We start from the raw sequence: 26,321 nt of genomic DNA, 5'->3' as shown, positions 1-26,321 counted from the left end.
GTCACCATCTCTCCATAGTACATTCCTTGAACCAACAGGACTTTTTTTTATTTTGCTTTTTATTGTCTTTATTTTTTAAAATATATTTATAATTTCAGAGAGTAAAGGAGGTGGAGAAATAGAAATATCAGTGATGAGAATCATTGATTGGCTTTCCCTGCAGTCCCCAAACTGGGGATCAAGCCCTAAACCCAGGCATGTTCCCTGATCAGAAATGGAACTGGGGCCTTCTGGTTCATAGATCAGTGCTCAACCACTGAGCTATAACTAGCCAGACTCTTCCTTCTCTTTGAAACAACCTTGGGATGACAGGGCTACTTAAAGAGCCACAATTGAAGCAGGAGCACTCAATGGGCCAAATATCTCACTTTAGACCTGAGTAATCTTCTCTTTTCTAGAAACCCAAATGTATCACAGCATTTTAAAGGAATAATAACACACACACACACACACACACACACACACACATGTGTGTGTATTATTTAACATTGGTGATATATATATACTGTGCCTAACCATATATAACCATAAATTATATATATATAAATTATTTATATATATAAATTATATATATATATATATATATAATTTGAATATGATGGCAACTCTCTATATATGTATATATATACATACACACACATAGTGTTGCCATCATATTCAAATTGATCGAAGTTCTTGGCTTTCCTTGGTTGTATTAATTCACTAGATAGTGTTAGGTGATATGACGAGAGAAGCCAAGAGGCTTATAGAGATGTTACTGAACTTTTCCAGAACATTTTAAAAGAATGCAATAATTGCAGTAGCCCAAAGCAATGGAAGGCATAGAAATAATGAGCTATTAAGCTTACGATTTATCGTCAATAGGAAATCCTATAACCAAATTCTGAGCAGGCTCTTCTTGAGGTAAGAAGTGTCCATTACTCACCTACATGCATACAAGTCCCATCTGCTTCCTGATGGCATCACTTGATTTTTTGCAAAAAAAATAAAAAGGAAGCCTTTATGGATGGAAAGCCTGATGTTCTGGGCTAATTATAAGTCAGGTAATTATATCTTGCTTAAATACATTTCCCAAGTCATTTTATCTGCATTTCCTGCCTAACCCTACACCTTAATTTTATTTCCTGCTCTGTCTTGCTAAGAGCTGGAATGCACTGTTAATCAGCCCCTCGATGTGGGAGCAGGTGTAGGGACTGTGCCTAACCATCCAAGGGCTAAATGCCTCCTGACAAGGCTGGGGTGTCATCCTCTGGACAGTGATGGAGATGCAGAACCTGGGATGTTGTTTTTAAAAGACACAGGCTTGCCAAAACCGGTTTGGCTCAATGGATAGAGCATCGGCCTGCGAACTGAAAGGTCCCAGGTTCGATTCCGGTCAAGGGCATATACCTTGGTTGCAGACACATCCCCAGTAGGGGGTGTGCAAGAGGCAGCTGATCAATGATCCTCTCTCATCGATGTTTCTAACTCTCTATCCCTTTCTCTTCCTCTCTGTAAAAAAAATCAATAAAATATATTATATAAATAAATAAAAAGACACAGGGTTCCTTGAGGAATATATTACATAAATAAATAAAAATGGCTCTTTATTGGGAAAAGTGTCTGATATTACATTTATATTAAAGAAATCGGATTTGGGGGTTTGTGTATTTAATTAACATTTGTATGGCCTGGGTATTATTAGAAGATAAATTAAAAATTGGTATTGAATTTTCTAAGAAAGGACTGGCCTTTCTTGCAAGCCTACAAAACTCCAAGATTCAAGCATACCTCCTGAGAAGTTAGGTGGATGGACCACTTAGTGATATAGATGGAAAGGACAAAGGGTAGCAGTTACTGAGATGGAAGTCAAACCTTTTATTAGGGTAGGGTCATGTCACAGTACAGGCTGTAGAACAGAAAGTGCTCATATGAAGAAGCAGTCACCAGAGCAAAGGGCTGAATTTAGAAGGTCAGAGCAGAAGAATTTTATCCAAAGCCCAGTAGTAGCACATTACACTAGATTCTTACTACTGAAGGTTTAAAAAAAAAAAAACTATCAAAAGGTTTTCAAGCAGAGGTAAAAGTTATATACAATTCCACCTATTCTCTATATCTGTGTTTGAGATTAAATTTGCAACGCTAAAAAATAACCAAAAAAATGTATATAGAGTTTAACAGCTGATAACTCACTTAGTTTTAATTCATTTTCAGATATGACTGATTTGAAACAATGGATAAAGCCAGACCAAGCTTTGAACAAAGAAAATTTATCCTGCCCAACCAGTGTGGCTCAGTGATTGAGCATTGATCCAGGAACCAAGAGGTTACCAGTTCAATTTCTGGTCAGGGCACATGCCTGGGGCTCCAGGCTCAATCCCCCATAAGGGGCATGCAGGAGGCAGCCTACCTCTTACCTCCTTTCCCTTGCTGCCTATTATCAATAAAAACATAATTTAAAAAAATGTATCCTAAAGTACCACTGGATTTTAAAAGATGAAAGTTTATGGTACAAGACCAGCAACAGTCAACAAATAGAGGGCACACAAATTCCGAAGAAATTATTCTTGGTATTTGCAATTTCATTGCTTCAAGTTCTCGGCAGTGTTTGGACCAGAAGGTCATCAGTTTGAAAATAGTCACTGACCAAAAAAAATTATTCATTTCTGTAGATTCTTTTAAATTTTGAAAATGAACTGTATGTTAATAAACAGCGACTTTATAATCGTTCAAAGTGTGTATACATTTTTTGGGATTCAAGTAAAAATGTAAGAATGTTAGAAATGAGGAGTTAGAGAAAGAAAGTGATATCAAATATGCAATAAGAACATTTGTGTGCTTGAGACAAAGGGAGAGAAAACACTGAAACTATAGGAGTTTGGGGCTCAATTAACTGGAGCATTATACACCGATATGTCTGGGAGAGGTGGGGAGGGCCCAGGGCAGAGAAGGGTCCTAGGATCGACACAAACATCATCAAGAAACAGATTCATAATAAGTATATCACACCCACAACCAGGACAGCAGCACCTTGAACACAGGAGTCTGGAGATAGGCACTTCTGTGTTAATGTGCATGTTTGTTGGGGGGGATGGAGGGTGGGAGGGGGAGGAGAAAGGGGGAATGAGGGTGCTTGCACCTCAGAGCAATCTAAAACTTTTCCTCTTTATATAAGCAGAGTTGCTCAGAAACCAGGTACCTATAGGAAAAGAAAGTTCCCCGAACAAAAGAAAAAAATCAAAATAAACAGAATAAATGCCAAAAGATAGACTTCTTAGAACAATCTATTTAAAGGCTGGTGTATTTACCATAACAGTTTGTGTATCAATTAGAGCTGATTATGGGAGTTCATCTGGTGCTGAGTAACAGGGCAGGACTCACACAACCACCGCTTGGCATGATTCAGAAATAGAGATGAATATTATGTACCTTAGTGGCATGGTTATAAAGAAATAGAAATCCCAAAGTATTAATTAATGTGTCATTTTACATTCTGAGATCATCCAGGCAGGCTCTCAAGAGAAACAATGAATCTGAGGGTAGGAAATTATTTTTATTATTTGTAAACATTGAGACAATATTTGTGTTTGGTTATTTTGTTTTCTACCTCACTTCATTTTCTCTGTTATTCTTCTAAAGCAATCTCTTCAAGGGAAAAAAGGCATTATGTAAATGTATCATCAAGTAATACTTCTTATTAGATCACCTCATTAGGCAACATCTTGGTAGGTTTCTAGAGTTCTTTAAATTAACATCCATCCCGTTCTCTCCTTTTCCTTCCCAAGGGTAAATCTACTGCCAATCTTAAACTCACTATATCTGGCTATAAATTATTGTATAACTCTCAGCCACTGTCATTTGTATTGCTTTTGCATTATCTTTTTTTTTTCTTTCTATTATATAATAGCTTTCCAGGGGAATTTCACCGGAAACACATGGCTTGCATTTAGTATTTTCAACAATATCACACAGATAGATAATAAGATTTATTTACCCCAATGCTTTCTCATCTTGCTAGTATTTGTTATCACAAAAGCTTCCAGGAAGTAAATGGTTTCACATAATACTTTTTTTTTTTTTTGAGCAAATTTCTTCCTCTTACAGCCCATTCCAAATTGGAAGCTGCAATGTGAAGAAAGCGATCAAAATGTCTATAAAAGCTACTAAGAAGCAAACTATTGCATCTGCATAAGTATTTCATTCAGTCCCCTGGGGAGTCAAAATTCAAGTTTCCTGGAAGTGAATACAAACATCTATCATTTTTCCCCCCTTTTTCAGAACTGGAAAAATACATACAACAAAACAAAATATAAAAGATTTAATTATATGGAGGCCTCCCTCTTCTAAGTCTATAAAGTTTTCATTTTCTTTGTCTTTCCTATTTTCTGGAAAGGAAATTCAGATATATGTGTGTAATAGTATAGCACTAGAAACACTTTCCCTCACAAAATATGGGATTGGAAAGAACTTTAAGTAACTGTCACGGTTATCTGTTGTCCTAGGTCATCAATGTTGGGGTCTTGAGTGACTCACTGAGGTATTGTATGTCATTTATTTACTAATCCTCACTGGAGGATGTGTTTTTAGAGATAGAATATAGGGGGCAGGAGAGAGAGAGATATTGAGAGAGAAACATTGATCAGTTGTCTATGGTACGCACCCCAACCTGGGATTGAACCCATAACCTAGGTATGTGTTCTGACGTGGAATCAAACCCACAACCCTTTGATGTATGGGATAATACTCCAACCAACTGAGCCACCTGGCCAGGACTGAAGTTTTTTAAAAATAAAAGTGCCTTCTGCAAGTTAAACTAAAATATAAACACTTACTGAAAAGAGAGGAACAAAATTAGCACAAAGAGACGAACTGGCTCCCAAGCCAGCAAGACTCCCCTGTAACCTGACTGATAATATCAACAGAGCTAAATAATAAAGGATGGGGTCTGGAGGAAGCTGGAAAGACAGGCCAATGTGAAGGCCAAAGCAGAGGAAGCAAGATGTGCTTTGCATCCAACTACTTCCAAACAAAGAGGGCTTCATGGTCCAAAGAATCTGTTTCCTTTAACTCCCAAACCATCATCGGCTCCTGATGATCTGATCCATGCTCAAGAAGCAGGCATTTCACTCTAATTTGGCTCCCCGCATGGTCAGCCTACAGGGAGAGATTTGGCAGGGTGGAGAATGAGTCCCCAGTCCCTCCAGCATTATATGTTTTTTCATTATAAATTGATGCATTGGCATCCTGGTGTGTAATTTGGCTCTCCACACACCTTGCCTGCTTAGAATGTACCAGCCAGACCATCCGATCCCTTCAGCAATTGCTCTTCTCATTTTAAATTAAAACAGCGACATTTTGATTGTAGAGCTCAATCTTGCAGATTCTGATTATATTTGAGTTCAAACTGGAGTGTGCCGATAGATCAAGTTCTGTCAAAAGAATCTGACTTTGAACAGCAGAAAACTCATTAGAGGTAATGTCAGGCATCTTGAGAGACAGCTTTCAAGACTTCCCTATGTGATGTAATTTCAGCCTCCAGAATTGCATGAGGTGCGCTAAGTTCCTCCCCCATTCTGAAACTTCTAGGCATTTCATCCACACTATCTGAAGAAGCCGCTTCAGATAAAATCTCTGCTAAATCCTCTCTCATATAAGTGAAGCCCAATTTCTTTTTCTGCTTTCTCATTAAAAATGAAATTTCCAAGACAGTTCAACATTATTTTAGTTTTCTCAAGGACTCATTTTTATAGACCTTTCTCTTACATATATATCCCCAATTGTATTTGTCCGCCTCAGATCATTGTTGTTTTTTATGTCTCTAAACCACGCCCACACATGTTTGAGTTACACTGGTCCCTATGTTGAGATGATACTCAAAATAGTACAACAGCAATACTGAATGGAACTGAAAATTCCAGTTTATCTTTTAAAAATGGTTATATAATTCTAGACTGTTTTTTCCCAGGTGAGTTTTTATTTATACTTTTGTTTGTGTTGCCATAGATTTTTATCTCTCATCCCATCTAATAAAGAGGGAATATGCTAATCCCATCACAAAGGTGGCTGCACCCACAGCTGAGGCCAAATTCCCATAAAAAGCCTTAAGGAGCCAAAACTGGTTTGGCTCAGTGGATAGAGCATCTGTCTGCGGACTGAAAGGTCCCAGACTGAAAGGTCAAGGGCATGTACCTTGGTTGCGGGCACATCCCTGGTGTGGGGTGCGTAGGAGTCAGCTGGTCGGTGTCTCTCTCCCATTGATGTTTCTAACTCTCTCTCTCCTCTCATTTCCTCTCTGTAAAAAAATCAATAAAATATATTTTTTTGGGGAAAAAAAAAAAGCCTTAATGAGACCTGAAGCTACGCCCTCCCACCCCCTTGGGGCTTGACAGAGGACCTCAGGCTGCGCCCCACTACCCTAGCTGGGGACCTCAGGTTGCACCCCCCGCCCCAGTGCCAGGCCAGGGAACCTGAGGCCATGCCCCCTGCCTGGCAGGGTTTGATGGGGGACCTTAAAGTGTGCTTCCCATCCTGGTGCTGTGCTAGGGGACCTCAGGTCATGCCTCCCGCCTGGCAGGGCTTGACAGGGGACTTCAGGCCACGCCCTCCACCTCAGCACTGGGCCAAGGGACTTGAGGCTGCAACCCCTGCCTGGCTGGGCTTGACAGGGGACCTCAGGCCGTGCCCCCCACCCAGCAGGGCTTGATGGGGGACCTCAAGGTGCATACCCAGCGCTGGGTCAGAGGACCTGAGGCTGCATCCCCCCCACCAGGCAGGGCTTGACGTGAGACCTCATGCCATGCTCCCCACTCAGAGGGGCTTGATAGGGGATCTCAGGCCATATCCCCTATCTGGTAGGGTTTGATGGAGGACCTCAAGGCATTCCCACCACCCTGGTAGGGCTGGGGGACCGCAGGCCATGCCCCCCATCCTGGCACCAGGCCAAGGGATCTGAGGCTATGCCCCCTGCCTGACAGGGCTTGACAAGGGTGGGACTGGCTGGGTCTGGATCTAGCCCAATTGGGGGCCGGCCGAGTCTGAGTCTCATGTGATTTTGAGGTGCATGTGGGTGAGCAGGGACTTGACTCCGGGTCTCATGGTGTGCCCCAGACTCTGACAGGAGGAAGGTTTTCATATACATTTTACTAATTTTCTTTCATCTCTGACACTTCTATAATAGAGAAAGGGCAAATAGCAATATTAAATTATTTCCTCTAATTAACCCCCTTTTAATGTGCATGAATTTTGTGCACTGGATCGCTAAATATTTGAATAAAATCAACCCTAACACTGAATAACTATCTGTTCTCAGTAAAATACTCTGGTTTCAGCAGTATGGTATCAAATTACATTCAATTTTATTTTCTCCTGCCTCTGTCACTTTTAACCTCCAATTCACTTGTAGTTAACAATCTAGTAAATTACAGTCAACTTTTAGTTGTTTGAAGCCTGATTATTTTCCCCACAAATGCTGTTTTCAAATTTAAGAACAAACCAGTATTTCATGTAAGCAGGTTTGATTTGTTTGTATTTCCAATGAGCTCTGAACAGTGTTGTTTTCCAGAATTCTGTGTCACATATAATGGAAATCTGTTGGAACTATGTTCTGTTACATACCAAATGAATCAATGGGTGAAAATTATATATGTATACATATATATATGTGGTGGGTGTTTTGCTTAATATTAACAGTATCTATTCCAAAAATGGAAGAAAGAAAAAGAATAAATTGTCTATGAATAGAAGGAAGAAAACCAGTCATTGTCACGGAATATCTTATAACTTCATTATCATATTTCCAGTGTATTTTTAGATATGGTTTATACATATCTAAAAAGATTATTTTAAAATACCCCAAAGCCAAACATTAATTTTAAAAGTATATAATATATTAATTCACCTTTTGGCTGCCTTTTAATAGTTTGGTGATTCCAAAATTGTAATTGTTTGTGAAGTTCATGTGACTACTTATTTGGAAAGAACACAGGTATGTACTTCCCTGCCTTGGTTGATATGATTTTATTAACACTTCCTAATTTTACTTTAAAATATTATACCCACTCTCTTCAGGCAAACTCATAACTGTGAAACTGCTGTTAGTAGAGCTGAAACTTCTACTGTCTGTGATTATGCATTAAGCTTCTTTAGTAGACTTGAACATCTCATAATATTGGTCCCCTTAATTCTATGATTTGATCACCATTTTGATGTTTTGAAATGAAACAAAATAAAAACATTTCTTTTTGGTTTCTAGAGACCTTTAGATGGCCACCTTCTAAGAAGGAAAATGGATTGATTTTAACATTTGGGCTAATACAATGTTATAAGAATTATAAAATACTAAATATAATCAACAGTTTTGCTGGACAGTACCACAAAGTGGCCTGTATCTTCCCAGGTTCCTTTTTTTTTTTTTTTTAAATGTATTTTATTGCTTTCATTGAGGAAGGGAGAGGGAGAGAGAAATAGAAACATCAATGATGAGAGAGAATCACTGATCAGCTGCTTCTTGCACATCCGCTACCGGGGATCAAGCTCACAACTCAAGCATGTGCCCTGACCGGGAATTGAATCATGATATGATTCATAGATCAATGCTCAATCACTGTGCCATACAGGCTGGACCCCATGTTCCTTCTGACATCTACCTCCTATCCATGTCCCCTTCTCCCCTCACCCTCACTCTGCATACTAAGTCCCCTCCCTCCTGTTACCCAGCATAGAGACACCTCTCCTGTCCTCTCTACCTCCCAATTATAAGAGCAAACAGTTACTTTATTCTTTTGATAGAAAGTAATGCTTTCTCCAAGAGAATATATATCTCTACAGATATCATGTCATAGGTCTGCCCCCGGGGCACTATCACTCACTGGCAGACCTAGCCATCTCCTTCCTCATTCTAATAGGATTTCAGAATAAGCTGTCAACAGCTAATTGCTGAGGTAAGAATGCAGCATCTGGCAGGTTGAATGTATCAGGCTTCTGTATTCAAGTTTCTTTTGAAAAGATCAAAAACAAAACAAAATAAAAGGAAAAAAATCAACATTTTTTTCCTATCTTATGTCAGAATGGAAGTGGATAACCTTTTGCAACATATTCCTATTTCATCAATATACAATGCAGCTGCTCTCTTTGAAATACCTTGATATTAAAAAACATGAAAGTCAAGTTCTCTATAGAAATAAAGGTATGTTTTCTATTTCTTTCACATCAAATGTTTTTCAATATGGTTACAAAAATAATACTTCCATCTAAACCATATTTTTAAAAATATACTTATCAAGGCCAAATTGGGAATATTGTAGGGGAAAAGGTAGTATTTCAAAATGAATCTTTTATAATAGTCTCTTCTGGCCTATTTCTTAATAAAAATGCCTCACCCTTCATTTTAATTATGCTGAAAGCACATGGCAATTCTGCAGTCTAGAAAAAAATGAAAAATCTCTAAACCAGCTTCATTTTCTCTTTTCTCCCCTCCCTCCATCCCTTCCTTCCTCCCTCCTCATCTCCCTCTCTCCTTATCTCCCTTCCTCCCTCCCTTTCCTTCTTTCCTCCTTCCCTTTCCGTTTCCCTTCATTCATTTTTTTTTTTTTTTTTAACATTTGGCCAACAATACATGGTCTAGAGGCATATAAGCCTAGACTTTAATATTGGTTTGGATTCTCAACACTGAATTTACTGTTTTTTCTTTAGTGAGTTAATTAACCCTTATAAAGTTAAGTTTCTTCAGTGATAAAGTGGAAATAGTGACATATAACTTACAATGTTTGGGGGTGGACTGAATATATATATTCAGAAAAGCCTTAAGGGTTAGGCTGAGTATTCTTGAAGAAATTCTCTCTGTGAATTCTCAAGAAGCAGCCTCAGCTGCTTCCTGAGGGTCCCGGTTTGCTTTTACTGACAATTGCATGAACCAATTCTATGTGATTAACCTCAATGTATCTTTTACTGGTTCTGTGTCTCTGATTGAATCCAGACTGAAATGTTGGCCAACAGGACACTATATATATATATATATATATATATATATATATATATATATATATATATATGTGTGTGTGTGTGTGTGTGTGTGTGTGTGTGTGTATGTGTCTGTGGTAAGCACTTAATACTAATGCAATTTTCCCTTAATTTAAATCATAAACTAATTTGGAGATAAAATTTTTTAAATATTATTTATCTAACTATATAGAAGAGAATATCTTTAGCCTGAATTCAAGATCCAATACCAAGAGGAAAAAAATCATCATTTTCTTGAACAGAATTGAAGATAGGAGGCAAAGGTTGAAATAGCCATGACATTGCTAGCCCACTAACACTTTGCAATATTACACAACTGTCATAAAAAACCACCCAGTGGCTGGTTTTGGTAAATTGTAGGAAAAAACAACAGCTTAGATTCCAGCTACCATTTAGTGACTTAATATTTTAGAGAAGTTTGATCCTTCACTAGTGGGAAAATAACATATTGGAAAACATATTGGCTTTGAAATAAAGTGTATGTATTATTTAATTTGTATATAATTCTATAAAAATTATCCTTGCAACTGATTTTCACTTTCTTTCTTTAACTTTTCTTTGACTTTGCATGGTGGTGGGATCTGATTCAATTTTAAGAGAGAAAAATAAACTTCAAAATAATGTTGTTGGAGTGACAGCCTATTCTGCTGTTTTCCTAAGGTTATGGGTATAGGGCGTTCTTATTCAGATCAATGGAGATACTTCCCTTTAGGCAGAACTTTGAGCCAATAATAAGTTAATAATGTCATATTCTGGTGCACATAGATCATCTTGGTTAAAATGTAAATAAAGGTACCTATTTTTAATTTTTGTTTTGAAGTAACAGAGACAGGAAAACATTTGTCTTTGACTTATCTTCCTGAGAAAAGTTGATCTTCTGGATTCATTTAAATTGGCATTGCTACAACCATATAAAATGATATTTTATTTGGCGATCTGACACCAGAAATAAAGAGGTATGAGAAAGAAAGCTCCCTCAACACCTTGAACAGGTCAATCACACCTGTCTATGCTGATATAAAGAGGTACGCGTGGAACAACTGAGGAAATAAATCTTGCCACTGTAGAATTTCTCAGCTGTGCATTTAAAAAATAATCATAGCTGGCTGGTATTATCAGTTTTATGTGTCAATTTTGCAAGGATACAGCATCCAGTTATTCAACCAAACACTGATCTAGGTGTTGCTATTTTACAGATGACCTAAAAGTCCATTCTCAGTTGACTATAAGTGAGAGTGACTGGGACAGATAATCTGGATGGGCCTGATCCAATCCATTGAAAAGCCTTAAGGGTTAGGCTGAATATTCTTGAAGAAATTTTCTCTGTGAATTCTCAAGAAGTAGCCTCAGCTTCTTCCTGAAGGTCCCAGTTTGCCTTTACTGACAATTGTACAAACCAATTCTATGCGATTAACCTCAATGTATCTTTTATTGGTTCTCTGATTGAATCCAGACTAAAATGTTGGCCCACAGGACACCAAACCCCTATCTAATTTCATTCTCTAAGCTTCCCACAAACTCCTGATAGTCACTCCAGATGTAACCTTTGTAAATAGGAGAAGAGGAATGACACAATGCAAAATATACATACCAAATTTTCTAGAAACATGAATTCTAAATGTATTCCACAGCAAAACCCTTCAGTTTGTAATAAAAACCATATACAAAATGACTTTTCATTATTAGAAAATTTCAGTCTAGCCCTGGTTGGGTAGTTCAGATATTTAGAGCCAAGGTGGTGGATTCCAATCCGCCAGGGCACATACAAGGAACAAGCAATAAATGCATAAATGCATGGAACAACAAATCAATGTTTCTTTCTCTTTCTCTCTCTCAAATAAATGTTGTAAAAGATGGTGTATTTTGTGTTTTTTTCTTAAAAAGTAATCTTTGCCTTCTGTATATTCTCATAACATCTAGAAGAGTATTTTATATTCAATAAGTATTTGCTGAATAACAATCTCTTACTAATACTCTAGATATCTCCAACAGAATTTTATGGTACAACTTAGATTCTTTTTTTAAGTGTCCTGTTTGGGAGATGTATTTTAAATATAATTTATAAATATAATTTTAAATATAATTTATAAAATATGATCAAATAGTTGATGTCATTAAAAGTGGTAATTTTTTAAAGATAATATAAATATTTCTGATTTAGGTACATTTGAGAAGATAATTTCCAAATGCTACAGTGATATAGTTTCCATTCATTCATTCAAAGTTTCCATTCATTCCTACTTTAGTCATTACAAAAACTAAGCTACACACATTGGCACTCACATTAAATGGCAGAAATAAAAACAGTCATCAAGTTACAGAAAGTCAATGTTCCTCAAAGTCTCACCCAAAAGCTCAAAACTTTGGCGACAGGAAAGGCAGTACTCCTTTAGTCAAGTCAAGCTATCCTGAACAATTTTACCTTAAGATTAATGTATTCATCAGAAATACTAGATTTGACTAAATGTCACTTGGCTAAGAGCCCTTCTAAATATAGACAGAAAAAATAAATGACAGGAAGGAAAATGTTCTTTCCTGTGGTTGAAGAGATGGGGTGGAGCGGACCCTGCCTCAGTTAGTGGTGGCCTCACTCTGGTGGCTGGGCATTGCCTCTATGCATTCTCAGTTTCTCAGAAAGGTTCAAGATAAGATAGATGCACATTTCCCACTTACAGGTATAATGACTTTCTTGGGATATTCACCTTTCTAAGTCCTATCTGGCAAAATGGACATAATACAATCTGCTTTGTATAACAGATAAATGAGATAAAATGTCAAGAATGATAATTGGTCAATAGAATTTAATGAAAATCTGCCCTTTCATTTATCTCCCTTCTCAGAAGAGCACTTTTAAATTTTTACTTTATTTATTTATTTATTTATTTATTTATTTATTTATTTATTTATATTAACCATGCCAAATTCCATACTCTTTTTTTTCTCCCGGGGCCTTTTCTCTTTCAGTTCTGGTTATATTATTAGCCTCATCCTCTCCACTGCCTCCTCCATTTATAAACCTTAAAAATAATTTTAAAAATCCCAAATTTTTGCTTTGCCTCTGCCTTCTTATTAACATTTCTGTATTCAGCCATCCTGTCAGCATCAAACTTTTGAAAACCTTCACTTACTGTTTCCATTTCCCATTAGTTGTTTAGTGGCTCTGCCCACCAGACCCTACCAGAACACTCCAGGGGGCTCCCAAGGCCAAAGCCCGGGAGCTTCTTGTCTTGATTTCTCACCACTGACCACATCTCGGTTTTCTTGTTTTTCATTTGATTTTTACTTGTGTGTTTATTGTTAAGCACTCATTTCTCTTCGCTTCCCCACTGTAAGGCTTTCCTAATTTGATGCTCTTCCTGTTGCTCTGATCATTATTTTTAAGTTCCATAGTTAGCTGTGTCCTCTCCTTTTCCATAACGGTATTTTCTTTCCCTCTATGTTCTTTTCCTTGCTCCTCCCATGAACTCCCTGGGTCGTTCTTAAGAAGGCATTACAACTGTCCATAGTCATCCACTTTATCTTTATTCTTGGGTATTTGGGAAGATTGTATTTTTCCCTTCCCTAACATTACTCCACATATAAGCAATCATGAATCCTGCAGTCTCTACTATCTGCACTTAAAAACAGGAATCTGTCCTCTTAATTCCCATGAACCTTCCAGACTAATCTCATCTATATTCCTGAGACACTGTGCCAAAGGTCTGTTTCTACATACCAGCTCTGCCTTTCCTCCATTCTATTCTCTGCATAAAAGCCAGAATCCTCTGTACTTAGAATCATTCCCCTGGCCTTCCAGTGAAATCCATATCATCATGCAGAGGTTCTGACCTCCTCTGTCTCCTTTCCACTCTCTCCCTCTCACCTTCTCTCTTCCAGCCCTTACGACCCCTCCATTTCCTCCAAGTACTGAATCCTTTAACCCAGATTCACTGCACATTCTGACATCTCTAATCTACAATTCTCCGATTTTTTTTTCTTAGTTAACTCATATGAATCCTTCACATCTCAGCTTATACATCACAATTTCTGATACACAAAAAATAATAAATATATGCAGGTTGATTGAATAGCTCACCCATGATTCTAGTTAATTTTTTCAACTCCTATCCCTAGTGTGAAATAACATTAGATTTAATCTTCTAATTTTACCTTTTAGTTATTACTATCTTCCTTGCTTGTCCCATTTAATTATATCATCCAAGTTTAGTACAATTATTTAACACAATAATTAAATGATTAAAATTTTGGTTAATATGCTGATTAGTCACAATAAATCTCATTTATTGAAAATGCTACTCTTTAGTTGTAATTGGGCCATGTTTTTAGTTATGTTGTTTCAAAAGTTAAACACCAGGGTTTCTTAGAATGTGCAACAGAGACTTGGAAAATTCATTTTGCCAAAGTTTACAATTTTTTTTCTAAAAATAGGTTATAACTTATAATGCCAGAGTCATGCTTTCCTGTCATTTGGATGCCACTAAATCACAGTTTAGTATCATGAAAGTATATTGAGTTTTACACAGCTTACTTTACAGGCAAAAATTGTGAACATAACTCTTTTTCAATAGATACAAAATTTAATAGTAAAGCGCCCAAAAGGATGGATAATTTATATTGCTTCTTTCAACAAAAGAAGCAATAAAACTATGACTTATGAGAACTAGACTACATTGAGAAATTAAAAGAAATGAGAGACTGTAAAACAATGAAAACAATAGTAAATATCATCAGAAAATAGAAAACATAAACTTTATACCTCCACAATTAAATAAATCTTTATATATGTAGGGAACAAATACTTCTCTTAAGTAGTAATGATTCATAAAATGAATACTTGACTCAGTGAATTTACAGTACAGACTTAGCATTTTAAAAGCAGGTGTGGGACTTGTTGAGATACAGAGAAATATGTTGGCCATCTAAAAGCATTAGGATTATTGACTAAAATTTTACTCAAATGGGATATAATGAAACTTTCTCTTGGTGTCTAAATAATCAAATTCAAATTCTTGGGTTTTTATTTCAGAAGTAGATTTCATTGTTTAACAATTCTTGCCTTTCATCACTTCAGATATTATTACATTTGTAATTCTTGGAATATAAATATAATATGCTAATTTTTTGTGGGTTTTAGATAGCATTAATGATTTTCACTGGGTAGAATTAATTTCTCCATTTCCACATTAGTATTTCTCATTCCAAACAGGCTCTTATGTGGAAGAAAATAGTTTTGTATTGTTTCTATAAAGTTGGTTAAGGACAACTCAATTAATAGCTACATTGCAGGAACAGATATGACCAAGAATTACTTTAAAATTGATTCCATTTTTAAATTTTTGTGGTGAAAAAGAAGATATTACATTGCAAGCCATATACTACTATCCTTTTAAAAGTTGTGAGATATCAATAATGAGTAATTCTAATTTAGTTAGCTAATGGTATGGCACAACCAAACATCTATCAAAATAAAAGAGCCCATATGCATACAAAATCACCTCTTTATCATAAATGTCATTAGAAACTATAAAGTCCCAAATATAGTCTTTGAGTAAGTCTCTTAAAAAAAAAAAAGAATAACATTTTAAATGCATAGCTATTATAAACTCATTTGATATTCATTTTAATTGCCATGACTATAATGAATGTACTTTGTATTGCAACAGATGTCACAAGTACTACTACAGAAGTTGCAATATAATTCAGTCTTAGTTAAGAATGAGCAAATGGAAATTTAAAATTGAATGTTACCAGGAATAGGAGAAAAACAATTATAGCAACATCAGCTCCCTAAAAGGGCAAATTAAATACTTTTATTAAATTGTGTCCTTTCTTATTTGGACACTAGAGGTCCAGTACATGAAATTTATGCACTCAGGGAGGAGGGACCCTAAGCCCAGATTGTGAGAAGATGCAGGCCAGGCTGAGGGACCCCAGTGGTGCACAATCAGGGCAGGGGAGGGATACAGGAAGTTGGCCAGCAAGGAAGGCACTGTGGGAGGGCTCCAGAGCATGTCAGGCCTGTCTCACTCAATCCTGATGTGCCGGACCCCAGCAGCAAGCTAACCTACCAGTGGAAGCATCTGCCCCTGGTGCTCAGTGCATGTCATAGCAATTGGTTGACTGGTCAACTGTCTGCCTCCTGGCGGTCAGTGCACATCATAGTGAGTGGTTGAGCGGCCTTAGCATGTCATTAGCATATTATGCTTTGATTGGTTGAATGACTGGACACTTAGTATATTAGGCTTTTATTATATAGGAAGGATATATAGGACACAACAACACAGGAAAGCCTGCTATATCAACCAATCGTTTTTCTTACCTCAGCTATTTTACAGATTAGTGAGCCTGGAACATAAAAATTGGAAATGTGAAAAAATTACTCAAAAGGGCAGGTTGAAATTCACTTTACAATATTTAGAGACTGGTCTATAAAAAATATTTAAGAAGGACTACTATGTCAATTTATTTTAGCTGAAGGAGCAGATGATTATGTATGGCATTTTATTTCAATGGGTCAGACATGTCCTAATATTGCCTTTAATATTCTCTGACATGGAGGACTGACAACCTTAAAATCCTACCTGAGAAACCTTCAGGCCAGAAATGAAAGATAGTGTTTTTCAATGTCCTTTAGAGAATTACCCAGGGATGTTTGTTGAAAGCAAACACTCACAGGCCCAATCAAGTTCTATCAAATCTGTTTGGGCAATCAGCACTTTTGACAAGCTACCCAAAAATTTTGATGTACACACTTGTTTAAAAACAACTGCCTGGCCCAAACCAGGTGGCTCAGTTGGTTGGAGCATCATACCATATACCAAAAGGTTTCAGGTTTAATCCAGATCAAGGTACTTCAGGGAGACAATTGATCAATGTTTCTCTCTCACAATGATGTTTCTCTCTTCTCTATTCTCTCTCTCTCTCTCTCTCTCTCTCTCTCTCTCTCTCTCTCTCTCTCTCTCTCTCATAATCATATCCTACAGTGAGGGTTTAAGAAATAGTAATAATAAAAATAAAAAACAACTGCCTGAAGTTTGGATGAGGCAACATTTAAAACTATATATTTTTCATTTCATTCCAATCAGTAAATATTAAGTAGCAATGTGAGTGAAAATTTGATACTTAGAGGGTATCCAAAAGGCAGAAAGCATATGATAAATTGATTGTCAAGGTCAATTCACTAAGTATAGTATCCTACACATATCTGAAAACACAAAGAAAATTGTGTTTTTCAGATGAACGATTCACTCTTTAAAAAAAAAACCTTTCTTATCAACAACTCACTCTTAATTTCAGTTTAGTAGTTCTTCCCCAGAAAAGGTGTCTTGAAGCTGAAGTTGTATTTTGCTTATTATTAGAAATATAGGTAATCATTGTTTAAAATAAAAGTTATCCTATTCTTCTGATGTTCGGGACACCCTGTGTTTTGAAAGGAGGGTAATAGTGAGTGAGGCTGCTTGGTGGCCGGGGACAAGGACAGAGGGTCTCAACGAGGGAAGAGAGGAATGAACTGCAAGACCAAAGCACTAAAAGCAAATTGCTTTTCTTACCTCCAACCTTATTCCCCTGGTGTCTGAACTGTAAGTTACACTCATTTGGAAGTTGCATTGTGTTTTGTTTTTTTTCCTAACCACCAAAACAAAATTGAAAAAGTCAAAGTAGACTTTGGAGTTTAATAGAACGGGAGAAAATAAAGTGGATGGTACCAAGTTATTTTTCTGGTCAGCAATTTCCCCTTATCCTCATCCTCACCCAGAATTGGAGACCAACTGATGGAAATCTTGGAAAAAAACTTCAATAAGGAGCCCTCACTCATGAACTGAGCGCAGACAAGCTGATGAGATTCATTCATTGCGCCTTGCACCCTCAATTTTTACAGTCCTTGGTTGACTTTTCTTAGCACTGGAACAGGATCAAAAAGCAGTCTCTCACCCAGCAATGTCAGCATTCTGGGAACTCAGTTATCAGTCTGCTTGGGCTGCCATAACAAAACCTCACAGGCTCTGGCTTAAACAAGGTATTTTTTTTCTCACAGATCTGGGGGCTAGAAGTCCAAGACCAAGGTGCTGGCCAGTTTGACTTCTAATGAGAGCTCTCTTCCCGGCCTTCTCATATGTCCTCACATGGTGGAGAGAAAGAGCTCACTGTTCCCCTATTTAAAAGGCCACCAATCCAATCAGATCAGGAACCCAGACTTATGACCTCATGTCTAATCATCCCTTAAAAGCTCTGTCTCTAATACTCATTAGGGGTTAGGACCTCAACAAATGAATTGGGCTTGGGATGGGCACAATCCAGGCCATAGCATGCCTTACAAATGCAATTCCCAAGTCATACCTCAGATCTGTGGAATCAGAGACTCAGGAAGGGGGCCCAGCAGTCTGTTTTATTCGCCTCTGCAGGCTATTCTAAGGCACATTAACTTTGGAGAAGCCCTGTCCTTCAGGAGAAATCCCAGTCCAGGACATGGCATCTGTGTCCTCTGGTTCTTCTCTTCAACCAGTTTCCTACTGCTCTTCACACCAACTCTGCTTTTGCCGCACTACTCCCAGAATGGCATGAAGGTCATTCACGTTCTTTCTTCTAGACTTTTGCTTATGCTCTTTCACCAGCCTTGAGTCTTTGCCTCTGTAAAGAGGCATTACGTCTACAACCAAGCCACAATCCTCTGTTTCTCACAACAGCAGACAGCGGATGCTCTAACTGCCTAAACCCATGGTCGGCAAACTGCGGCTCACAAGCCACATGTGGCTCTTTGGCCCCTTTAGTATGGCTCTTCCACAAAATACCATGGCCTGGTGAGTTTATTTTGAAGAAATGGCATTAAAAGAAATTTAAGTTTAGAAAATTTGGCTCTCAAAAGAAATGCCAATTGTTGTACTGTTGATATTTGGCTCTGCTAATGAATTTGCCAACCGCTGGCCTAAACCAATTGCCTTCCTATTTTACATATTTTACTTTCCTGGAGTTCACAGGTTACACTCATCTGTAATTTTAGCACTAGACTTTGGACATTAAGAACACTCAAGTCTTCATAATATTGTGTACTGTTTTGCTTATAATTCTTCTCTGTAAGTTACTCCTTACAACAAAAACTCTGATACAACATGATCAGCCCACTGGTCACTGACATAATGCCACTTCCAAAATTGCTTAATATTAAAAAAAATAATCTTTATACTATTTGCTATTTATTAAGTCCTTAAGTGCATCAAGCCCTATAATAAATAGTACATAACCTCATCAAATCCTCACAATTACCTTGAAATAAGCATCATGACCCCTATTTGACTGAAAAGACGTTGGACACTGAGGAATGAAATCAACACACTCCTAAAGTCACACACCTGGGGAGAGCAAGGCCCGAGTTACTGTTTCTCTGAATCCCAGCGCATCCTTTATTCCCACTCTTACACCATAGATGGGGGCACTGACTTTCCTATCAACATGTTCAATGGACTGCCAAGAACCCCAGAACAGATGGCTTTTGGGATAAAGATATTTCCAGTATGTCCTTTGGAAACACAGACCAGCATTCTATTTTACTTTCTCACAGCTGCCAGCATTCTCCACTCTGGGCTCTATGCTAGCAAGCCACACCTGTTGGGTTGTTTGGGCAATTCCGAGCACCAGCTGAGACCGTAATTAAAAGTAACGATCCACTGGCAGCCTACCTGGGGTGTTCAACAACCGGGACATCTTGCAGAAGTAGGAGACGTACTGCTCGCAGTGCTCGGCGCTGCTGGTGATGGCGCTGATCTGGTCCATGGAGGCGCTGTACACGAGCTGGGTCACCGAGTACTTCTCCGGGGTGTAGCCCACCACCGTGGTCTGCATCTGCAGGTCATGAGACACGATGGTCCACACTTTGTCCTCTGTGGGGAGAAAAATGTCACCGCAACGGGTCATTAACATGCAAATGCTCCCTCCAATGCCAGAAAGTAATTGAGCTCCACTTTCACTGCTATTTTCCAGGAGCAGATGAAGAGGGAGTTAAGTAGAGTAATTCTTAAAGTGACCACTACCCTTTTCTCAGACCTAAGTTCTGTTTACATGGACAAAGTAGGAAGGATTTAAAAAAGATAAAAGCAAACACAGGATCTATCCTGCAAATGAAAACAAATAGTTTGAGTACCTGTTGATGCTCTGATGTCACCAGCATGGGAAGTGAGGCCCATTGTGTTCCCAATCCTCCTGACTCTGGCCCATCACTCCTCCAGCAGAACAGCATTCTGCTCCTTCCTAAATCGCCTCCACTCTCTTAAGTCTCTGGATCCTGTACGTGCAGAATCTACCTCCTCATCTTGTCAACAATTGTTCTTTCCAACCTGACCTTTTGGGTGAAATGAGACACTGCATTCTTGGGTATTGAAATGCTCTACAGGTGAGATAATGCATGTGAGAAATTATCTTGGGGTTCTGAACCCTGAACATTTCAGTATGTGAAGAGGAGAAGCAGATATAAGAATGATGTGGCTAAGTTAAAAACCAGTGTATGTCTGAATTGGAAGCATCACTATGTAGCCATGGTTCTGATACTCTGCTCAAAGCCCTCACCTCGCACGTGGTTTTGTTTGGAGTAAAAGTCTAGGTTTTAAAATAACTGAAGGCCCTCAATAATCACAGCCTCCTTGCCACTACTCCCTTTTGCCCTCCTAATCTCCCCCTGGCTCACTGGATTCCTGCCACACTGACCTCCTTGCACTCCGCCATGTCAGACAGGTCTCTCCTGGAGCCTTTCTGTCTTCTCCCCTGTCTTTGCTCCAAGGCTGGCCTTTCCTTTGCTGAGTTGTTCCCCTCCCCCCCATGCCCCATGCCCATGCCCCACTCACAGCTGTCTTCTATCTTCCCATCCACTTTGTTTTTCTCCATAGCACTGATCTCATCAGACTCAGCGCACATTTTTATTATTTTTTACGTCTGTCTCCTCACATTAGAAGGAAAGAGAGCAGGAATTGTTCTCAATGCTGTATGCAAGATGCTTAGAATGGCGATAGGCATATACTGGGCCTTTAAAAATATTAGTTGCATAAAAGAATGAGTTAAAAAAAATAGAATACAAATATTTGATGAAGGAACTTTTAAAAATCACTTTGATTCCAGTTCTGCTCTGCTATGATGATCTGGGCAGATTCTAGAAGGCTAACTCTTAGACTCCTCTGAGCAATAATTTCCCTTTATCTGTAACAACAGGTCTCTGCACTGGAATACTTTCCAGCTGCTCTTAAATCAATGGAAACAAATTCTGTTACGGTGCCTCCTACACTAATGTATTCTATACACTAGGATAATGATATTTCAAGTTTTACCTTTGGCCTGATCAGAATTGCCTTCTTTTAGCTCCTCTGATACAGCAAAGCAGCTATAATATATTTGAGTAATTCTGTGATTTCTGACATGATTCTGACACCAAAAACTGATTGTCATTTATATCCAGGCCAGCATATTTACCTTCACCTAATTAAAGATGAGTCTCTAATATTTTGGTTCTAGTGACGTTTTGACCCTAAACTCGGTTTCCATTCCCCTCCCTACATACATTTCTGTATCTACCCCCTGTGCACCATCTTCTTTACACAGCTGACCTTTGAACAGAATGGGGGTTAGGGGTGTTAACCCCTGTGCAGTCAAAAATCTGTGTACAACTTTCGACAATCCCAAAACTTCACTATTAATACCCTACTCTTGACCAGAAGCCTTATTAATAATATAAACAATTAACACATATGTTATATGTTATATTGGTTTTATGCTGTATTCTTACAATAAAGTAAGCTATAGAAAATAAAATGTTATTAAGAAGGTCATATACATGAGAGAATACTGTTTCAGCATTTGTTGAAAAATCTTCCACATATAAGTGAACCCACCTTGTTCAGACACTTAGTATTCAAAGGTCATCTATGTTTGTTTTAGAGCCCATTTATTCATTTATTATTGAGTCCCTACTTTATAACAGATATGAATGGAGGCACTGGGGAAACCAGAGTGAAAAACATTCATAAATTTTTGTAGCTTACATTCTTACGTTTTAGAGGGGCAAAACATAATAAGCAAAAAATTGCAGCTTTATTTGTATATGTGTGTGTGTGTGTGTGTGTGTGTGTGTATGATTAGTTAGTTAGTTAGCAAGTGATCATGGTGAGGACAAAAACTAAATCATGGAAGGGAATAATAGACCATGTGTATGGGGACTGCATTTTTAAACACAGAGGAAATGTCATATCTAGATATATAAGGGCATTATTAAGCAAGTCTTGTAAAAAGGATTCCAGACAGAGGGATGCAAATACAAATATTCTAACTCTGGAGTATTCTTTACATCATTCAGGTGTTTGAGGAGATTCCTAAGTGAGGAAGAAGGAAAGGATAGCAGGTGTGGAGATCAGAGATGTAATGAGGATGGGTTGGGTGTTGTAAGATGTTGTAAGACCTCAAGTAAGATGGAAATCTATTGGTGTTGGAAATGGAGCAAATTAAAGTAGCATGCTTTACCTTATTATCTGACACTATTCTTTGCACCAATAACATTCTAACTTAGAAAAGTTTGGGAAAATATACATATATCTTTATAAACATTTAAAACTTTTAATGTCATGGCATTATAAAAAGTAATGCATAAGCTCTAATTGATGGCATAAAACAATTACTGTTGATGCATCTTGCAAATTATTTTTTAATGCTTGCATATTACACATTGAAATGATTCCTTTGGAGACATTAAAGCTTAAGACATAAATGGATGTTAAGCATTTTGCAAGCATTCCATAACTAGAAGAAAGAAGGTGGTTATAGTGCATAGATTTTCTTTATATTTGGTAGTATTTTATTTTTTCCATCACCATTTATCCCTTCTATGCCCTCTTCCAGGTGCACCTCCACATCCGCAATGACCACACTATTGTGCATGTCTATGAGCTTTCTCTCTCTCTCTCTCTCTCTCTCTCTCTCTCGCTCTCGCTCTCGCTCTCGCTCTCGCTCTCTTTCTCCTTAATCTCTCCCCTCCAGCCCCATGACCAGAGCTGTCTGCCTGCTCTCTATCTATGAGTCTGCCTCTATTTTGCTTGGTAATTCTGTTTGCTCATTAAATTCCATATATGAGTGCAATTTTCTAGTATAGTATCATAGTGGAAAAATAATCAATCCTATATTCATACTGTGCTTATATAATATGCATTATTAGATATATGTTTAATGCAAACAGAAAATACTGGGTATGTTGAATTCTGTGTCTGCCACTATATCAGTTTCATAAAGAAGCAATTGACAGAGTAATGTATTTCAAATACTCTCTTTGGATTAGTGTGTTAAGAAAAGGCCATCTGTAATTGCTGAGAGCTTAGTATCTATTTCATGTAATTACGTATTTAAAAATTGTCACATTTTGCCCTGGCCAAGTGGCGCAGTTGGTTGGAGCATCATCTCCTGTACAGAAAGTTAGTGGATTCAATTCCTGGTTTAGGGCACATACCTAGATTTCAATGTTTGATCCTTGAATGGGGCATATATGGGAAATAACTGGTCAATGTTTCTCTCTTACTCCCCCTCCTTCCCTCTCTAAAATCAATAAAAACTTATCCTCTGGCAACAATTAAAAATTTTGTCCCATTATAAATTGTTTTAAATATAGCTGACTTAATATGCTTCAAATACTGGGATACATATGGAACATATTGTGAATGCATCCCTCTCCTTGGCAATAATGGGGTGTCTCAAGATTACCCAGTTTCTTTCTTTCTTTTTTTTTAAAATATATTTTATTGATTTACAGAGAGGAAGGGAAAGAGATAGAGAGCTAGAAACGTCGATGAGAGAGAAACATCGACCAGCTGCCTCTTGCACACGCCCCACCGGTGATGTGCCTGTAATCACTGTACATGCCCTTGACCAGAATTGAACCTGGGACCTTTCAGTCTGAAGACCGACACTCTACCGCTAAGCCAAACCGGTTTCGGCCCCAGTTTCATTATGTTGACACAAGTACATTAGAAAGAACCCTCTGCTATCCCAGTGACTGCATGTCCTTACCTTATTTGGAATTCTCAAGTAATTCACTCATGAGAACTCAATTCCTTGCATAGGTAGAGTTCTGACCAGGGTCTAGTAAAGCCAGAAAAAGATCAGGGGGAAAAAGCAAAAAATAACTCCTCTCAGGATATAACCAGTTTCTATATATCTGTGCTGTTCTTTGAATCTTTTTCATGTTACTCATATACAATCTGAAGTTCACATTACAGAGCAGGTCTGTACAGTGTATCTATAATAATGAAAGGGTAATATGTTAATTAGTTTGGTTGAATCCAGGGCTGAAAGGGAAGTCTGGGTCCTGGGTGCCTGCTAGCTGCCTGAGGGAAGCCTGGATCCCAAGTGCCAGAGGGAAGCTGGTGCCAACAGCCAGGGGAAGGCCTGGTTCTCCCCTGCTGGCTATCTTGTGGTGGCCATCTTATATCCACCTGGGGGCGCTGCCATCTTTGACCACATGGGGGTGGCCATCTTGTGTGTTGGAGTGATGGTCAATTTGCATATTACTTTTTTATTAGATAGGACTAGAGGCCTGGTGTGTGAAATTTATGAATTGGGGGGAGGGTGTCTCTCAGCTGAGCCTGCAACTCTGCAATCTGGGATATCCCTCTCACAGTCCAGAACTGCTGGCTCCTAATGATTTGCCTGTCTGGCTGCCTGATTGCCACTAACCACTCTTCCTGCCAGCCTGATAGCCACCTAACTGCTCCCCTGCTGGCCTGATTGATACCTATCTGCTCCTCTGCAAGCATGATTTAGCCAGCCCAATCACCTCCAACTGCCCTCCCCTGCAGGCCTGGTTGCCCTCAACTGCTATCCCCTGGTGGCCATCTTGTAACAATGTGGGGATGACCATCTTATGAGGATGTGGGGGTGGTCATCTTGTCATGACGTGGACTGGCCATCTTGTATTGGCCATCTTGTGATGATATGGAGGCCGCCATCTTGTGGTGGCCATCTTGTGACAAAATGAGGACTGCCATCTTGAGATGACATGGGTGTGGTCATCTTGTGACGCAAGGGCATGCTAGTCAATTTGCATATTGCCTCTTTATTTTATAGGACTAGAGGCCCAGCACACAATTGAAATCACGCGAGGAGGTGCCTTGCCTCCTGCCATGCAAGGAGGCACCCTGAGGGCTGCTGTAGGAGTCAGGCTAGATCAGCACCACAAGCAGCTGGGACCCACACCTTACTTCTGCCCCTGGCCCCCCTTTTCACCTTGCCTGTGTTCATTCCAGGGCTGCCTTGGCCAGCCATTGTGATACCTTGGCCAGCCCCAGGTCCCCTCAGATTCCTTCCTGTGTCTGCTCCAGCTTGCTGGAGCCACTGTGCCAGCTTGGGCAGGCCCTCCTGTCTCTGTTTCCATCTCCACTCTGGGCCTCACCTATGCTCTCAACCTCCTTCTTTCTGGTTGTGACCTGTTATGGTGTCCTCACCTAATTTGCATTATATATATATATATATATATATATATATATATATATATATATGTATATATATATGTATATGTGTGTATATATATATATATATATATATATATTTGTTGAGTAGGTTTTCTCAATAACTATGATCCTATGGACAGTTTAAATTATTATAAATTTGATATCACATTTTTTTCCTCTCATAATAGATACTGTATGAGTATTATGAGCATGTCTGTAGCCCAGATCCTCCTATTCTAAAGGCTACTTTGCCACAGCAGGCTGTGGTAGTTTGAGCCATTTTGTACCACTAGCTATGTGTGCAGCTCCAGTGGCATAAGCAGCTTTAATCACGTGTAGGAAAACAAGGTATGTAGAGCAGATTGAACCTCTGCAGGAAGCATCAAGGAAATGAACTCAAAGTACAGATGATGGTCTGCAGGTGGTGGAAATGTTTATTATCTTTGTGCTCACCATTCCAGCCCAAAGATGGATGACAAACTCAGTGCTGTGAACAAGTATAAATAATAGTGCTCATTCTTGCCCACCTGATGAACAATTTGGAACCTATAGGTGTCTTTTTTTTTTTCTGGGAAGACATTAGCTATTTTCTGAAAAGAAATGTATTTGTTAATGTGTTTGTTCCATGGTAAAGATGTGAAAATTATTTTACCATCGGCTGGAGTTAGAGACTACATTTATATCAATACTTTGACGAGCTAATCTTCCCTCTCTTCTCCTCTCACACTGGAAAGAGATGTGGTTTGTGTGTATTTAATAGCTGGGAGTCCATCTCTGTGGCAGCGAGGCATTTCCTACACTGTATAACATGTTGAAGCTACTCTTAGATTATTGTTTCCTATAATACTAGTTAGATTT

At 38.5% G+C, this 26,321-nt stretch overlaps 1 protein-coding gene and 1 long non-coding RNA gene across 2 annotated transcripts in view; one reads left to right on the top strand and one right to left on the bottom strand.

Moving 5' to 3' along the window:
* The window catches only part of CNTNAP2 (contactin associated protein 2), a 1,655,787-nt gene that overhangs the window by 518,932 nt on the left and 1,110,534 nt on the right, over positions 1–26,321 (bottom strand). The window contains exon 13 of the mRNA XM_036429148.2: positions 19,671–19,871. Within this exon, the coding sequence (XP_036285041.1) occupies positions 19,671–19,871 (201 nt within the window). The remainder of the gene's footprint in view (positions 1–19,670; positions 19,872–26,321) is intronic.
* Positions 1,342–6,300, top strand: LOC118714185. The gene is made up of 2 exons (XR_004986504.2): positions 1,342–1,374; positions 6,154–6,300. It is a non-coding gene; the product is annotated as an uncharacterized LOC118714185 (long non-coding RNA).

The sequence above is a fragment of the Pipistrellus kuhlii genome, unplaced genomic scaffold (genome assembly GCF_014108245.1).
Source record: "Pipistrellus kuhlii isolate mPipKuh1 unplaced genomic scaffold, mPipKuh1.p scaffold_m20_p_10, whole genome shotgun sequence".
Lineage (NCBI taxonomy): Eukaryota > Metazoa > Chordata > Mammalia > Chiroptera > Vespertilionidae > Pipistrellus > Pipistrellus kuhlii.
The sequence above is the reverse complement of the archived record's forward strand: the minus strand, read 5'-3'. Positions and strand labels throughout refer to the sequence as shown.